Genomic DNA, 19,178 nt, shown 5'->3' with positions numbered 1-19,178 from the left:
GTAGTTAGTCAGGTGCCTACAATCAGAGAATGAAGAGAAAACAGATCATATTCTGATGTTTGGTTATCTGTTTTAGTTCACTGACAATCAGGAAGAGATTTCCAATGGAAAGAATAAAAGAAAATCTTTCCCATTATGTTTACAGAGGAAACGTGATGGTTATCAGTTTTCTAGCATGGCTTCTCCCATTTTTCAATTCCTGAACTCCACTTTGGAAGCCAAAGTCCATTTTGTTAGATATGTGTATATATTACATTAAATGATAAAAAAAATGTTGTTCCCAAGCAGAAGTTTGATAACTGAGCTCTGCTGAATTATTCCATTCATAACCTGCCCAGTTTTTAATCCAGGGTTCTTGAAATGTCATTATGGTCCTTTATGCATGGATACTTTGACTCACATTTGCCTCCCCGGACATAAAAGACCTATGTTATAGGGTTGCCAGGTCTCCCACTATAGTGAGCAACCTCCCAGAAACCCTGTTTGTTGCCTGCTGTAGCCTGAAGCACTGACAGGAAAAAACAGGGAAGACAGGGGGGGCATACTTGCATAACACCAGCTGACATCACTTCTGGTAAAAACTGGCATAACACCAGCTGACATCACTTCTGGTAAAAACTGGATATGACATCATGTGATGATCTAGGGTTTGCTAAAACTCTGTGGTTTTAACTAGAACATTCCATGATGTCACTTCCTGTTTTCACTGGAGGCAATGCCAATACACCATTCCCCACTCCATAAATGCTCTCAGGGGTTGCTGGCTGCAGCCTGGCAACCATATTATTTTGCTTTATTGGGATAATTTATGTTTATAAAGAAGCAAGATCAGTAGGCTCCTCCTTCTTCCTCTTTCACTTACTCCAATGATAAACCAATTAATGGTTCCTAGAAGTGCTTCTATCAGAGAACCTTAAAAGAAATGAGTTGTTCAGAAACCATTTTAACAACTGTATGACTAAGCTCCCTTTCAGTGTTCAGCTGGACCAGAGCTGCAGTATGTGGTGGAGTTCCTCTCCTCCAACCTACAAGTACCCTCCAGTACAATGTTTAGGGGAGGGGCTGTGGCTCAGTGGTAGAGCATCTGCTTGGCATGCAGAAGTTCCCAGGTTCAATCCCCGGCATCTCCAGTAAAGGGACTAGGCAAGCAGGTGATGTGAAAGACCTCCGCCTAAGACCCTGAAGAGCCACTGCTGGTCTGAGCAGACAATACTGACTTTGATGGACCAAGGGTCTGATTCAGTATATGGCAGCTTCATGTGTTCATGTGTACAAAGCACGATCTAATGGAGCCCCAGCTCCCTTAATTCTGAACCTGAACAAACTGGGCAACAATGACATGAGACAAGTTTCTGCACAATCAGCCTTTCAAATGGAAGTACTGGAGCTGACCTGTACACCAGAAGAAAAATATTCATGTTGCTTCTGCACACTGCTACTGCACAATTGAGCTGAACGTAGCTCATGATTCTTGAAGAATTCTTAAACCTATATACTGCTATTTTGTCTCAGAACAGCAGCAGACAATGGTCTCACTAATATAAACCAACAAATAAAAAAGACCTCCAAACTGATCTTGTCAATGATGCTTTGCAGAAGCAATACCTATAATTGTGTGTGTGTGTGCGCACGCGTGCACGTGTGTATGTAGAGAATCTAAGCATTTTCTAGGTCAGGATTGAGTCTTATTTATGTCTGGACCATGTGCAAACTGATATTTGTTTACAGTCAAAGAGCTGAAGGATGGGGAAGGTCAGGTATCTCTCTGAATGAATTTAATCTTTGTTCTTTTGCTGCTAGTCAGTAAATTAAGGGAGGTCATCAAGTCATTCTTCATATTTTTTTTCCCTCCCCTTTCCCTTGCCCCTGGTAAATACAGTTGTCTTTCCTCTGTAACCTATAAACTTCTCCTCCATCTTTTTTTTTTTTTTTTGACAGCTGAGTTGACAGAGTTTGAAAAGTGAGAGATATAGCCAGGAGAAAAAAAAAAACTAAGCCTAACCCAATTTGCATTTCAATAAATTATATTTCATGAGCACTGTTAAATACACCAAATTCCATCTGTTCGCCGTAGCTCAAGAGCGGCAAGGGGATTTTCAAGGAGTGCATTGTAACTCCCAGGTGGCCCATCTACCATGTGGTATAAGAGTTGCCATAGTAACAGGTTCTTTTTTGTAGATTTTTTTTCCATTTTGCTGTTTAACCATTTAGTTGCTCAGGACTCCGTTTTTAAAATGAACTGCATACAGAAGGTCCCTAGTTTAATTCCGGGTTTCTTCAATTAAAAACATCTCAGGTAGCAAGACAAGAAAATACTTCTTGTCCCTATTAGTGCACCAATAGTCTGATTTCCTCTAAAGTAGATTATATGATTAAATTGTGAACGCGACCTCATTAGGTCCTAGGGAGCTGCTACCATATGTAGCTCAACATTATAGATCAGTGGTTCCCAAAATGGGCAGTACCACTCCCTGGGGGGGGGATTACCTAGGAGGGCTCTAAGAGGCAAGGGGGCAGAAGGGGGCGCTAGAGGTGGGCCCCTTACTATGTGTTGTTGGATAAGGTTGGGGGCATCGGGTTGAGTTTGTGGAACCAAGAGCAGAGTGGGCCAGAAAGTTTGGAAACCACTGTAATAGATGAACCTTTAGTATGACTCAGTACATAACAGTTTCATATTGTTCAGACTCCATCACCATTCTCAAAGCTGACACCAAATAAAGTAGTCAACCCACTGACATTTTATTCATTAATTTATTTACTTATTTCATTTATATCCCACTTTTCTTCCCAATGACAACCCAAAGGCTTCCAAAATTCTACCCTTCTGCATTTTATCCTCAGAACAATCTTGTGAGGTAGATTTTCTGCTGTTATTCTGAGGCCTTTTCTTAGGATTTTTTCATGAAAAAATTGGAACTTTGAAGGAGCACTAAAAATATTTACATCCTATGAAATATTTTGAAATATCATATATCCCATGAAATATTATTTCTTTTAGACTGAGTGAAATGCTTTTAAAGACAAGGTGGGCATGCCGTAGACATGTGCACATGTGCTGTCAAGTCACAGTTGACTTATGGCAGCCCGGTAGGGTTTTCAAGGCAAGGGATGTTCAGAGGTGGTTTGCCACTGCCTGCCTCCACGTGGGCTGAGAGACTTCTGAGTAGGGTTGCCAACCTCCAGGTACTAGCTGGAGATCTCCTGCTATTACAACTGACCCTCCAGCCAATAGAGATCAGATCCCCTGGAGAAAACAGCCGCTTTGGAAATTGGACTATGGTATTGAAGTCCCTCTCCAAACCCTTCCCTCCTCAGGCTCTGCCCCAAAAGCCTCCTGCCGGTGGCAAAGAGGGACCTGGCAACCCTAGTTCTGAGAGATCTGTGATTGGCCCAAGGTCACCCAACAGGCTTCATGTCGAGGAGTGGGGAACCAAACCCAGTTCTCCAGATTAGAGTCCACCACTCTTATCCTCATCACACTCACTCTCCTCTGCAGACATATACAGCTCTTAAATCCAAGATGCATTTCTGCACCTAGAAGGCTACCTAACCTTCATGAGGGGAGCATGCTGGACTTCCATGGTTCTCAGCTGTTGCATGCCTTCTGTTGTCATTTTGATTTTACTCTTCCCTTGTGTCTGATCTTTTCACCTCTCTCACACACCACTGTGACACACAGACTCACAAAATGGGTAAGAAGTAGCTTATTGCCCTACCTTGTTGGAGTGAAAAAAGATCAAAATGAAGTGGGGCAGAAACTATACCAAAGACTCAGAGGAAAACTCTGGAAGTTTAATTGAGAACTGACCTGTCTCTAACAAGTATCTACAGAAGGAAGAAGACAACATCTAGCTGGAACTGAGGTATATCTGTTAAGGTTGCATAGGGTGAATCGGCTTACAGGTTTCTCTCAAGTGTTGGGTATATTTGCAATATTGCTTGTAGAAAACTAAAGGATTTGTTTTTAAATTCTATAAGCATGTCAAATATTGCAATTTTATAGTTATAAATGATGCAATTATAAATGAGGTATTTATAGAGAAGTTATAAATGATGCATTTTACATTGTTAAAGATGTAAAATTAGATTTGATAGGACAGCAAGTATTTCAGATTGTTTTAATTTTCCCCAGGATTTCTGGTTCCCCTCTAAAACAAAACAAAACAAAAACCCAAGTACCCCACAAAAAAAAAAAAAAATCCCCTAAGGCTTCAGAATTTCAGGAAATTTTACATCTCTAGTAGCATCAGATTCTCCTAGACCACTGAGTAGGGTTGCCAACCTCCAGGTAATAGCTGGAGATTTGCTATTATAACTGATCTCCAGCCGATAGAGATCAGTTCACCTGGAGAAAATGGCTGCTTTGGCAATTGAATTCTATGGCACTGAAGTCCCTCCCCTCCCCAAACCCCGCCCTCCTCAGGCTCTGCCCCCCAAACCTCCCACTGGTGGTGAAGAGGGACCTGGGAACCCTACCACTGAGCTATTTTTCAAATCGATTTTCCACTTACTACTTGTCCCTCATCTCATATCCCCTCAGTCCAATTTAAGATATATATTCCCTTGCCTCAAACAAATCACAAATCTGCAAAAAAAACAAATATTGACCAATGTTATGCAAAATCACAAAAGTGTAACGTCTACAATTATACAGAAAGTTATGTGTAACTTTCTTTGCGCAATTTTCTACAATTATGTATAACTTTCTTAGTGCAAAACTCAAATTTGCTTGAAACAGAATTTGAATTCTGGCCACTAATTGTAAATAAACCTAGCTAGCAAAGCCTGGGGCCATCTAATCATTAATGATTCACTCCCTAACAGATGCAGTCGTCTGTCTTCTGGATCTTTGGATCTTGTGGCAAAAGGATGATGGTTAATCCTGTGCAGCAGGACACCATAACAACAATATGAGAGGAGCCACTGAGACAGATGTGTTGTCAAAAGATCGCCCCTTGAGGTCTGCCTTACCGCATCATCCAGGAGTTTGCCTGTGCTCTTTTTTCCAGGTGACTTTGATGGAGTAGGTGAAGGGGATGGAAGAGGAGTTGAAAGTGTTTCTTCTTGTTCAATCTCTTTCTCCAGCTTTATTAATCCAGGAGGCTCCACACCAAACCTTTTGAAGGCATAAAGTTCACTGGTAACTTTGTAAGCAAAGTAGTTCATAAATATATACACAGATGTTCCAACAGGATAATTAGAGTTAAGTTTCCTCATATACGAAAATCAGAAACAAAAATACTAGGCAAGTTTATATGAACTGCAAGATTATATGAACAGCAAGCAGAAGGCTCTCAAGGTGGTAGATCTTTCTCTGTCTTTTTCATTCCTCAGCAGCCTCCTAAGACCTCCCCAAAAATCCTGGAGGGGGGGGGCAGGGGAGCCTCATGGGCAAAATGCCAAGAGACATAGGAGATTGAAATAAGGAGGGACGATAGAGGAAAATTAACATCAATTTCTGCTGGTGATACAGGAAGCACAGCTAAGCTTTTGTTTAGTCCATGAAGAAGAAAGTTGATTTTGCCTCATTTACTGCAGCTTCCCTTGTGTCATGTGGTCCAGAAGATTCTTCAGGGCTCACAAAGGTCAATTTGGAAAAAAAGATCCATTTTCACAAGCACAATGAATCCAGGTCAATCTCCAGGAGCCTAGAGCTCTCCCAGAATTGCAAATGATCTCCAGCCTACAGTGTTCCATTTCCCTGGAAAAAATGGCAGCTTCAGAGGGCATACACTATAGAATGGCACAGATTCTAGGTGAAATCTCTCCCCAAAATGCCTCCTCCATAGGATTGCCAGCTCCAGGTTGGGAAATACCTGGAGATATTTGGGGCAGAGTCTGAGGAGGGTGGGGTTTGGGGAGGGGAAGGACTTCAATGCCATAGAGTCCAATTGCCAAAGGAGGCAGTATAACATACATCACCTCAGAACACTACAGAAAGGTGCCTTTACAGGTGTTACATAAGAGGCTTCAGAAAAGAGAAAAATGTTACATACAGTATGCAAGGAATGTAATCACTACGGATTCGAGTTTCTAGATGTGTAATTTGACCCCTAGATTGTCTTTCTTTACAAACAAAATGCTACAATTGCTTAAGAATAAATCAGTGCATAGAAAACTAAAAGTGAGGCTTGTGGTTTCAGTAGCTGCTAGCTGGTCCCTTCTGTTTAATGAAATATCAGCCAAGGCTGGAGCAAACACCTATATATAATCCACTGACTTCCTGTCTGTCTGCAGTTGCTGACAGGCTGTAGATCATTCAGTTCCCACTGGGCCCTGGCTATACACCTGCATGCAACTTTACTCATCAGATGTAGCTCCCCGGCTCGTCTAAGGAATGCAGCTTCTCACATCTTAACCTACCACAATTTTCTGTCTTCAGAGCCCCTTGATTTAAATATTTTTCCCTGTCTAGTTGTAATCTTTACTGGTTCAAATGAACAAAGCTAAAAATTCCAGCCCCTTTATGCTCAGTGGTAATTAAAACCACACTGGTTAAATCTTGATACAGAACTAAAAAGTGAGTTAGACAGCTGGTATGCAAACCTTTTCACACAAGATAATCTAGATAATATTACTCTAGATAATATTATCAGCATTACGTGAAAAATCTCTTTATCAATAAATTCAAATATGCTCTTATATCAGGTAAAGGAGGTCCAATATAAAACATTGCCTAATTTGTATCTCTTCTATGATTCCACACTAGATTATTATTCTTAGCTAGAAACGGAACAAAAATTACCATTTACCTAATTCAAAGAAAAACACTGAACCTGTTCAAACAGCTCATTGACTTGAACCACCAGGATACATATACCTACCTAATCACCTATCCACATTGATGTATGATTAAATTTCCGTTACCACTTAGCATAATGATACAGGTGACCCAGGCAGAGTATTCATACTAATCTAGCCTGGTCATCTGTATGAACTAAGGCTGCCAGGTCCCCCTTCTCCTCCGGCAAGAGCTTTTGGGACAGGAGAGCGGCGCCCGCACACATGTGCGCACGTGCAGCACTTCCGGTTTGCAACTGGAAGCGCAGCCTCGCGAGGAGCCTTAGTTTGAGTCGTAAAGGGTCGCTTGCGATGCGGCACTTCCAGGTGTAAACCGGAAGTGCCGCACGTGCGCACTGGCACGTGCATGTGCACGTTTGCCCCCCGACCCTCAGGTGGTCGATAGGCAGAGGGGCAAATTATCAGGGGTTTGCCCGCCACCACCGGGCACCTGGCAACCCTAGTATGAATGATACCATTTTCAAGCAAATAGCTGGAGCTGACATATACATGCTTTGTTGTCTTGTAGCATTTGTGCATGTCTTGTTTGTTTTATCCAATACATTTAGCAGTACTATTTTCCTAGTCCTCAGACCTTCCAGTTTTTCAGGTACTTGTGTGCTGTCTTCAAGCTATTCAGCAGCACTGTGCTATTACTAGGAATGGTTCAGATGTTACAAGCCTCCAAGAAGTCTTAAGGATCCCCCTACCCACAGGATTAATGGGTGCTTTATCCTGCCTCTCTCTTATATGCCTGAGTCTGTACCTAATACAAGAAATGCCTACTTGCATGGTGCAGCAATATAATAACAACCAAGTACATTGAGCACTGAACTTCCATTAATAAATCTCTTCGGGTACACTGTGAGGACAGGGGGGGGAAAACTCAGCAAGATTCCTATTGATACTTTAGAATCGTAGTAAAAATACCTTTCTGCTCCATCAATCAGTAGCCAGCTGTAATCAATAGTCAGAGAGCATCAAATGCACTTGCCAGGTAGGCAGCAGCAGACAATTTTTCCCCAGGTCACCACTTGATCCTGGATACCCAGCATGAATTCCTTGTCATTCTCTAGTTTGCTGTGTATGACAGGAAGTCTTTAACTTTGTGATAAATGGGATAGAGACTGTGCCTCTTTCTCATAGGCTATGAAGACATTTAAAATAAGCAACGTTGTCACTGCCTGAAGTACAGGAGGTTCTAGAAGGCGCTAGAAGGTTCAAAGGAGGGCTGGATTCATTGGGAACCACAGATTTATGGCTGGCCATAAACAATGGCCATTCCTTAGCATTTTCACTTCACAAAAGCTTCTACATCAGTCTGACAATACTGAGCATCACTTCTCATGCCAACACAACCACATGACTTCAGTGAGGGGGGGACTACTCTATACTTCTTGATGAAGAAGATCTAGTCAGGTAAAAATGGTAGTAAAGTGGACCACTGCCTCCTTGTAATACTTGCACATACTCATACATAGCTGATCCTTCCCTTACTCCATTTGGCGTAAATTGGGGTTGTGTGTTACCCATTCAGTACAGAATTGAGATGTATTTGAGTTTAAGGGATTGGTGCACCTTTCCTAAGAAGAACTTTTGGAACTTTTCCTGGAACTTTTCAATTTAGAAAAAAGTAGAATGGGGGTGGGGGAGACATGATGAATGGATTAGAAAGTAGCTAAAGGGGACTTTTTTTTTTTTACCTCTCCCAGAAAACTAGAACTCAGGGGCACCCAAGTCAATGGGCAATAGGGACCAACAAAGGAAACACATTTTTAGTCAATGAGTAATCACATTGTGGAATTCACTGCCAGTGGATGTAATGATGGCAGTCAGCATGGATGGCTTTAAAAGGGGGTTAGACAAATTCAGGAAGGGTAAGTAAATCAATGGCTACTAGCTATGGTGAGTAAAGGGAATCACCATTTGCAGAAGCAGCAAACCTCTGAATGATAGTGCTAGAAGGCAAGAACAGGGGATGGCTTTGGCCTTTATGCCCTTTGGGTTTACTGCTGTGTGAAACAGTTTGCAAGACTAGATGAACCAATTGTCTCTTCTTACGTTCTCAATTTGGAAGGCTTTGAACCACCACCTGCATGGTGTCTATAACAAAGAAGTACCTTAACAAACAAACCCACTTAAAAAAAACACTGAAGAAGTGAGCTGTGACTCATGAAAGCTCATACCCTAACAGAAATTTTGTTAGTCTTTAAGGTGCTACTGGAATCTTGCTCTTTTCTACTGAAACAAAACCAAAAGAATTGGACAACCAAGGGGATAACTAGATGTTTCACAGTATCCATGAAATAGGGCACAAGAGTTTTTAAAAAATCAGAGCAGAGAGGAAAAGCTAACAGCCACTGTTGCATAATTCTATGTCCTCTGCAAGGGGTGCATATCTGTCCCTTGGTATTTAAACCGTAGCTTGATATTTTAAACAACCAAATGCCTTTGGATCTTGAAAGGGAAAATCATCTGGGGAAACCATCTGGGGAGAGAAAGAATAGGCAGGGAAACAGTGACACACTTCCTCTCCTCCCTGCTACTTTTTCATTCTGAATCCCCTTCTTTCACAGCAATGTTGTAATTATTAAAAAAAAAAAGTATTGTAACACCATTATGTAAAATCTAATAGTTTTTATGAGTTGCTTGAGTAGGTCAAACACTCTCTTCCGATTTCCCAAATATGTTGCGACTCTGTTTCATGTTAATATATATACAGTAAGCATATTTAAAGCCAACTTTGCAAAGAGAAGAGATTATGACATTATAAACTGTGGTTAAATGGAAACAAAGAAGCACGATAGGTATTGCTTTAATTTAGTTTGAACCAATATAAATACATTACTAAAGTCATTCTGGCATTCTGACTATGTGCACAATCCACTGAATACCACTTCTTATGCGACAGCCAAGAGTTACAGATATGCGCCCGTGAAGTACCAATGGGGCTTGCACACCAGATGATCCTGTAACCTGCCTGTGAGTAGTAGCGATCTTTCCTTTTCTACTTACAGATCATGAATGGGCATAAATATCTGACATTACAGGTATTAATACAATCACAGTTCTTTATCTTTCTTGCATTGGATTAAAGATAGAGCCATTTCCTTGAGACCAAGGAGATTATTACCAATGCCAGCCATTGAAGGATGTTTAAATATGTGTAAATGCCACTCCAGTCATTATTTATGTCCATGGCCAATTGTGTGTGTGTGTTAAGTGCCATCAAGTCACTTCTGACTCATGGTGACCCTATGAACGAAAGTCCTCCAAAATGTCCTATCTTTGACAGCCTTGCTCAGATCTTGCAAATTGAGGACTGTGGCTTCCTTTATTGAGTCAGTCCATCTCTTGTTGGGTCTTCCTCTTTTCCTGCTGCCCTCAACTTTTCCTAGCATGACTGTCTTTTTCTGTGACTCTTGTCATCTCATGATGTGACCAAAATACAATAGCCTCAGTTTAGTCATTTTAGCTTCTAGGGTCAGTTCAGGCTTGATTTGATCTATAACCCACTGATGGGTTTTGTTTTTTTGGCAGTCCACGGTATCCATAACACTCTCCTGCAACACCACATTTCAAAGGACTCTATTTTCTTCCTATCAGCTTTCTTCACCATCCAGCTTTCACACCCATACATAGTAATAGGAAATATGATGGCATGAATTAATCTAGTCTTGGTGGCCAGTGACACATCCTTACACTTCAAAATCTTTTCTAGCTCCTTCATGGCTGCCCTTCCTAGTCTCAATCTCCTTCTGATTTCTTGGCCAAGAATGATGTCCATGGCCAATTGACCCCAACGGAATTAGAGCTGGGCCTAGCACCATTCTAGGGAGAAAGGGGCCCTCGGTTATTGATGTAAATATTTGAAATCCATAAATCTAGCTTAGAAAAGCCTATTCTGGTTTAACTTGTTTTCATGTTGGTTTCCCCCTGTCCATATGAAGATGGCAGACAAGCTCCATCACTGTCTGAAAGGAAGCTTGATTGTTTGTGTTTGAACAACTGCCCACAATATGTTCATCTGAGGCCACTGTTGAGAGTATTGGCCTTGACCCCGGCTAATGTAAATGTTAGCCTGAAGATGCACTGAACGCCCTGCACTCAATAGCTGCTGCTGTCAAGAGAGCAAATATTTCTCTGTTCTTGAAATATTTTTGCCTACCTGGCAGCAATCCTTCCAAGCTCGAGCAAACAGAGGCACACTTCTCTGGGCTGCTTGTGGAGGACTGCAAAAGCAAAATGAAGACAGACAATATTTACAACAAAGTATTTTAAGCATTTGAAGGATATATGAAGCTCAACTTGCCAGGTCTGAAACCTTCACACTACAGCGTTGAACTCTTGACACTGGCACACAGTTGCAACAGTTAGTGATTAAAAAGTTGCTGAAGATTAATCAGGCATAAAGATGTGTTTTTTTAAAAAATAATATAAGTACTTACAAAAACATATTAATATTTAGAATTATTATTCTGAACTTAATTACTGCAGCAAGAATGGTTTTTGCTAGACACTGGAAATTAGTTATCTGGCCAACAATTCAACTGGTTTGAGAAAATTAAGGAGATGTATCTGTCAGAAGAATGAAATGAAAAAAAAAAAGACTTATTATGGTGTCCTTTCCTATGCTGGGTAGATTAAAGTTTTCTAATTCCTTTGGTCATAATAAATGTAGGATTTGGTTTTTATGTAGATGCATTTACAGTAAAACAGATGGTTTGCTTGACTATCATGCTTTTTTTTTTTTTTTTGCCAAGGATTTAATTCTTATGTTCTGCGTTTGTATTAATGTTCTATATAATAATAAGGGGGGGGGGGGAGAAAAGAAAAACCATAGGAATACATCCAAGATTTCCTTGAATTGAGCAAGAAACAATTTTTAATGCCTTCTCCTTTCCACAGCAACCTCCAGAAAAGCCAGTGATGTGTTTCAGAGAATCCTCCAGAACAATGTGTCATGGAACAGCAGCTGCAACAGTCAGATATAAGCACTCTATCTTTATGCCTTTCTGAGCTTCTGCTGTTTCCATAGATTACTCTGTTCACACAAGACTGTGGAAGGTTTTTTTTCTTGCTGCAGTCTCCCATGCTTCATGGCTAGGGTTGCCAGGTCCCTCTTCGCCACTGGTGGGAGGTTTTTGGGGCAGAGCCTGCCGAGGGCAGGATTTGGGGAGGGACTTCAATGCCATAGAGTCCAATTACCAAAGCAGCCATTTTCTCCAGGGGAACTGATCTGTATTGGCTGGAGATCAGTTGTAATAGCAGGATGTCTCCAGCTAGTACCTGGAGGTTGGCAACCCTATACATGGCATATTGTTCTGGAAGATCCCTGACTGGGGGGGGGGGTGGTACATGAAGAGGGAAGGCAGTAAAATTGTTTCTATCACCTCACTCCATTCACATAAGCCAATCCACAGAGGGCAAGTTAAGGCACCATTTTATATTCATGAGAAGGAATGCCTAGGATGGCACCTGAAGTGACACGTGTGTATCACAAAGAAGTAGGGTTGCCAACCTCCAGGTACTAGCTGGAAATCTCCTGCTATTACAACTGATCTCCAGCCAATAGAGATCAAATCACCTGGAGAAAATGGCCGCGTTACTGGGGTCTATCCAAAGGGGCTTACCCCCAGGAAAATATTAGTGTTGGATGTTTAAACCAACAACGTGTGGAAGTTGTATAAGGCAATTTGTGTAAGCCAATATTTCAATTTCTTATTTGTTTTTCTAGCCCATGGGGGGTGGGGGAATCAAAGGAACCAAAATTCCTATGAAAAGTTTGTAACTATTTAAAACAGGTCACATTAACCACCAAGTTCAGATATTAAGGTAATGATCAATATATCGAATTCTCAACATGCCCCCATCTGTGGACACTTAAATGTGGACACTGGGGCCATCGACAGACAAGACAGACTTTTCTACAAACCCAAGAAAAGCTCCAGGTTTGCAGAAAAATCCAAAATCTAAAAAAATAATAATTGTGTGTTAACCTGCTCCACTAAATGATGGAAGCAGCGCCTGTAGCTTTAAGAAATGAATGCCTTCACTGGTCATTACTACACAGCCACAACAGTACTGCCAGCATTCAAATCTTACTTAAATGTAGCCGTTATGCTCATGTGGGTAAATTAATCTGAATACTGAAAAACTCTTATACATCAGTTTAGCTAAAGCAGTTCTGAGGTATCTTGTGGGATATTAAGACATGTTGCATTCATTTTTACAGTGAGGCAGACTTCCAGTGGATGACACCCTGTGAAATGATAAGAAAATGATTTGATCAAGTAAGGGAAAGTTTCTGTCAGAGCGCTGCTTCTCAGATCAAACAAATATACTTCAGTGCATCTGGCTCATGATATTCCACACATATTTTATGCATTTCATGATGAACAATGTAAAACAGTGAAATCATTGTTCAAGAATGACAAGCAGTGCAAGCATTAGCCAACCCCCCACCCCCACCAAGCAGCTGGTGATGTGATAAGGGTGGTGATACATTTAAAACTGAAAGCGCTAGCATTCCTGAGGACTACACCAGCAATGTCATGCATAGTTTGAACATCAGGAGGGGAAAAAACCCCTCTTTGCTATAAGAATAAACAACACACTACTACTTTGTGGGAAAAGGATTACTATTTCTACCCAAACTAGGCCAAAGTTGATACAGTCCCTTGGCGTAAAGACTGGTTATAAATGTAATAGATAAAGTAATATGGAGCCTTTGCCGATCTCTGGGGTATACACACAGAGGATACCCCAAAACCAGTATACGCAATAGTGCAAGTGAATCACACCAGAATAGTTTCTAACCAAACATCAAGCATAGTATACTGGGATTAACTCCTTTTAAAAATTATAATATTGGAAACAATTATTCCCTCATGCTTTACAGTACTGTTTTCCTTTGGAAATTCAATGAATAACCCAAAAGTTATTGACTACTGAATCACCCAATTAAACACAGGGAGAGTTTATAGTAAAAATCAGATTGATTTATGCCAAATATCTTTGAAATAATAATAGTCCCCTCATTTTCCTGTTCCCCCTATGAAGCTTAAACAAATAAGCTAGGCTAATTACTGATAAAGTGGCTCTTTACATATACACGTAGACTAATACTAAGATAAAACATATGTCTGTTCACATCTTACTATGATGTAATGGTTTGTATCCAATTACTGTGTTCCGCTGTTGGAAAGACATTTCTGCCAGTGAAGGAGGAAGGGTGATTTCTACCAATTCTCCAGCTTTAAACCCCTACTTCAGAACTGTGCTGGTCCTGGAGTTTCAACACAGGGGCAACATTTCATGGGTGTGATGGGCACCAGCAGAACATGGAAAGGCCCCTTTCATGACCTCTGTTTGCAGGAGGTGCAAAGAAGACATCTTCATTCCACATCAGAGAGGCCTGGAAATTATAAAGGGATGGTGTGGCACCCTAATTCACCCTTAGGTACTTGACAGAGAAGTAATTTAAAAACAAACAAACAAGTGAAGAGCTTGGATAATGGGTAGGCCATGACAAGGTTTTACTCTGGATTTCAAACATATGTTGATTTTCTATTGCAAAATAATTTGTAAAGTTTGTATTCTCCAATCTTTATGGATACGCAAGGATAAAAACCCTCACATATGACCCACATTATTCACAGGGAATTAATGTTACTCAACATGCTACAGTTCCTTGCGTCCAGATTCCATCAATTCACTGAACCTTTTATTCTGTCCAAAGCTTCATAACTATTTCCACTGTCATTGCCTTGACAACCTCTCACTTCTTTGACTGCATTTCATTTTGCATCTTGCAGTTTTATCACTTCATTTCACTCTTAAGATCGGTTGGGTCCTGGGAAGCAGTATTTCACTACACTTTTTTAATTTCAGAATTACCACGAGTCTCAATTTATCTGGTGAGATATAGCAAGGCTTGATATCAGATATTCATCTCCTGCTTTCTCTAGAAATAGCATAGTAAAAATCTCTAGAAATATCATAGTAAAAATCAGAGGTCATTTAAACAATTAGTTGCATATGTTAGTTGCAATTAGTTGCAATTATAGATTTGGTAATCGAATGGTCCACAATGCTTTTATGGTCCTCAAAGTGACAAGTCAGATGAACACACAAAGGTGGATTGTTTAAGCAAACTATGTGGAAAGACAGGCAGAAAATAATATAACTTTTTCTGATGCAGCAGAGTAGCAGTAAATGCTGTATAGCCTGCTCCTGGATTCTTTTATATGGGTCTCCATACAACTGAGTCATGATACCAATGGCACTTAAGACTAACTTGTTCCACTAGTCTAATGGGATGTACAGTCTGATCCTATGCATATATACTTGGAAAAAAGCCCCATTGTGTTCAATGGATCACAACGCCAATCTGAGCTGGGCTGGGGCCTTTGCCTCTTTAGATTTGAAATAATACAATCATAATAACTATGGATGTTTTTAATGGCATCAATCACTAAATTAGAGGTGCAGTATGTTTCAGGATATATAGATAAGGAAAAATGTAACACCCCCAAGATAGATGCAGATTACTAGCCAGGTACTTGGAAACCTTCCACTTCCCTTTGTGTGTGTGTGCGTGTGCGTGTATGTGTGTGTGTGCCATAAACAAGGAAAGGATATTAACAGTGCAGATATTAACAGATACTAAGCAGCTATACCCTTCTAGGCCCACTTAGTTCAATAGGCTTAGAAGGGTATAACTTCGCTTAGGTTGACATTTTAAGTTCCCCAACGACTGCCATATATGGTTGGAGGGCTACATGCAATGGAGCTTAAAGGGTCACAAATTGTGCAAGACTTTTATTATATATAAAAGTTAAAGGTATTTTTCTTGCACTATAATGCAATCATGAAGTATGGAAAAGGTGAATGAAAGACGCTGGTGTCTCAGTGTTATTTAAAAACAAACAACAACAAAGCAGATCATTGTTTGTGGAAGAAGACTTTCTCTTCCGACTTTCTCTACCTTTTTAAGGAGAATCAAAGCAGCTTACAATTGCCTTCCCTTCCTCTCCCCACAACAGACACCTTGTGAGGTAGGTGGGGCTGAGAGAGTTCAGAGAGAACTGCAACTAGCTCAAGGTCACTCAGCTGGCTTCATGTGGAGGAGTGGGGAAACCAACCCAGTTCACCAGATTAGCGTCCGCAGCTCATGTGGAGGAGTGAGGAATCAAACCCGGTTCTTCAGATTAGAGTCCACCACTCTTAACCACTACACCACGCTGGCTCTTTGCTTAAAATAGAACAACTGAACCAACTTTGCTTAAAATAAAACATAGCATTTATACATGTTGCATCAAAATAAATCAATGTCACACACATGTACACAATACAGATGCATACGTTTACATTAGAGCCACAAGCACCAAGGGTGAACAAAAACAATACTGTGAATCAGTCCAACAATCAATCACACAAAAGAGCATGCTAGCATAACTGAAGGCAAACCCTTTTCTTGCAGAGAAGATTCCTTGAAGAAAGACCTGAAGACTGTTCATTGCATCCAGATCCTATAACCATAGCACAGTCAGAGTCACTGAAAGGAGAGAGCTCAGAACAATCTTATGGAGCAAGCAAGCCGAAGACCCATTTATTCCCTGTCAAAACTCCCCCTGAGGTTAACAGGAGTTGTTAGCTGAATGCAGCAATCCCGTGGGAACTATATTAAGATCAGATCTCCCCCAAATACAGACCTCTGTTAGAATTTGGCATTATTTAAAATTGCAAAAGCCCTAATCTAGTTACATTTGGGAGAGTTCTGTTCAGCAGGTGCAGAACTAACAGAGCTATATGTTAACAAACAGATCAAGACACACATATTGAAAAAGGAATATTTTTCACTAGAGATAACAGGATTTGGGATTTGCACTATCTTGGGCAATAACAACCCCACCCCTCAAAAAAATCCAGTTCTCATTTTCTGTCCTTTGGTCATATAGGGTTTCCATTGATTCTTGCCTCCTGGTGTGTGTGTTCCAACAGACCAACATCACCAATTTTAAAAAGCCAATGTATTCTAATGGTTAGAGTGTTGATCTAGGACTCATGAGATCTGGGTTGAAATCCCTCCTAGGTCATTAAGCTTCCTGGGTGACTTTGGGCCAGTCACTCTTTCTCCATCCCAGCCTAACCTCCCTCACAGGATTGTTGTGAAGATCATGCCCTGAACTACTTGGAAGAATACACATTTTTAAAAGGGAAAAAATGTACCTCTCTCTACAGCACTCCTAGAGCTGCATAACCATCTACCCAATGCAATGTCACAGCAGATCCCTTGTCTCTCTATATACCTGTCCTTGCACATGCAAGGACAGGTTGCATTTTGCCAGCGTAACCCAATATCACTTTGCCTCTTCGAGCGGGACAGACTTTGTACTCAGTGCATGCATAGTCCTGGCATGCATGCCCCAGAAAGGAGAAAGCACATGTCCAGAGACCAAAATGCCCTTCATTAGTGGGCAGTTAATTTATTCTGCAACTCATGTGGTTCTCCTATAAGATGTTGCATACCACTGCAAAGAATGGGAGACTCCAGACTGTCATTTGTACATACATGGTGCCCATGCTTCAACTGAAAGCTTGAAATCTGAGCACTGACTCCCTGTTGCCTGCATCATAGGGGTTACTGCTAAAGGAGAGCAGGCCAGATAGAAGCTACCATCAACCCTTCTGAGTCTGTGAGTCTGGTAAAGGGAAAAAAACCCAAATCCTACTCTACTTGCTGCAGAGTAACATCAACACTTGGGGCTATCCAGGCAATTATTTGCTGAGGGAAGATACTAGGTTGTTCCTCATTGCTATGCTTCCCTGATACCCATTTTCTTTGTTAGTTCTCTTCCTTGTCCAACCTAGGCCTTTCTGCTTTTTCCTGAACCTTATGCACAGAGGCCTTACCTTTGTCTGTATTGCAAACTTAGCACCTGCCCGTGACCTCTGCTCAAGCCAGCTGAATTCTTGGCTGCTAGTCCCGTCAAGGACTCAGATACTGAGTGCTTGACATATAGGAACTCGTATTAATGTTAGTGTAATGCAAATAACTGCTATCGTATCCAGGCTAATGGAATAGTTAGAAGACATATGATGCAGTCCACCTTGCTGAATAGGGTTGCCAGCTCCAGGCTGGGAAATACCTGGAGATTTTGGGGTGGAGCCTGAGGAGGGTGGGGTTTGGAGAGGGGAGGGACTTCAATGCCATAGAGTCCAATTGCCAGAGCAGCCATTTTCTCCAGGTGAACTCACCTCTATCAGCTGGAGATCAGTTGTAATAGCAGGAGATCTCCAGCTAGTAAACTGGAGCTTGGCAACCCTACATAGAGTCGAATTGCCAAAGCAGCCATTTTCTCCAGGGGAACTGATCTCTGTTGCCTGGAGATCAGTTGTAATAGTGGGAGATCTCCAGCCATCACCTGGAGGTTGGCAACCTTATTGCTGAACATGAGTGTGTCTGGATCCATTCAGTGCTTGGATAGCAGACCTCCTAGGAACTTTGTGTATGCTGCCCGGAGATCCATGAAGGAAGAAAGTCAAGTGCCATAATGCATTAATAATTAATCCACTGTTGCATACCTAGTATGTTGACACCTTTGTCCTCCATCATGGGGCTTGAAAATTAGATCAAGAAATTATGTGGGCCTACATTTTTTGTTGATACTGGTTTCAATGTATACAAAAACACTGTTGATATAAACCTAAATCAAAGTCAATCTAAAATATACATCTTTGTGACAATATAATAATAAAAAAATTATTGTCAAGTCTGGCCTAATCTCATGTATGAAGTGGAAGGGGCCCCCTTACAATATATTATTTTAAATAACACTTTTATTCATGTATGGAATAAATCAACAGACAACTGTCACTTATTTTTACCTCACAGGACCATGCAACTATTTCCCTATGCTGAAGTTTTTTATTTCTCAAAGAACAGCTTTCTATACTGTGCATAGATCTCTTTGAAAATTGAGAGGAATTTCAGAGTTCATGATCTCACCGAGGGTAGTTCAAATCAGAAAACAAAGTTTGAAGTCCCACGGAGCATGCCATGATGATTAAAAGTACTGGGAACTAAAGAATTTTCTGCATAATGAGAATTGAGTATTGTGTGGCCCCTTCAAGATGGAGGCCTGAAGCAATTCATTTATTACACCCATAAGAAAAAAAATGGCTGGCTAGCAGAGCTTCTTTATGTAATCACTATTCCCACGGTAACTTTCGAACTTGCTTCGACCTTGACTTTTTAAATTCACTTTAGGTGCAAGTCAAATTTAAGAAAATGCCCTGGATAACAAGGACCTCCTGCTTCATATCTGATTCATCTCTGAACAGGCGGACTTGGACCAGTTTCCTAGAATGACCTGACAGTAACCCCATGTACT

General features: G+C 40.9%; 1 protein-coding gene across 1 annotated transcript in view; it reads right to left on the bottom strand.

The window, feature by feature from the left end:
• The window catches only part of GAS2 (growth arrest specific 2), a 160,550-nt gene that overhangs the window by 42,607 nt on the left and 98,765 nt on the right, over positions 1–19,178 (bottom strand). Inside the window, exons 5-6 of the mRNA XM_056851518.1 lie at positions 10,949–11,012; positions 4,972–5,116 (exon numbers count right to left, since the gene is read on the bottom strand). Coding sequence (XP_056707496.1) covers positions 4,972–5,116; positions 10,949–11,012 — 209 coding nt within the window. The remainder of the gene's footprint in view (positions 1–4,971; positions 5,117–10,948; positions 11,013–19,178) is intronic.

This window comes from Euleptes europaea, chromosome 6 (assembly GCF_029931775.1).
Source record: "Euleptes europaea isolate rEulEur1 chromosome 6, rEulEur1.hap1, whole genome shotgun sequence".
Classification (NCBI taxonomy): Eukaryota; Metazoa; Chordata; class Lepidosauria; order Squamata; family Sphaerodactylidae; genus Euleptes; species Euleptes europaea.
Note: the sequence above shows the minus strand (reverse complement) of the source record. Positions and strands in the feature narration are given on the sequence as shown.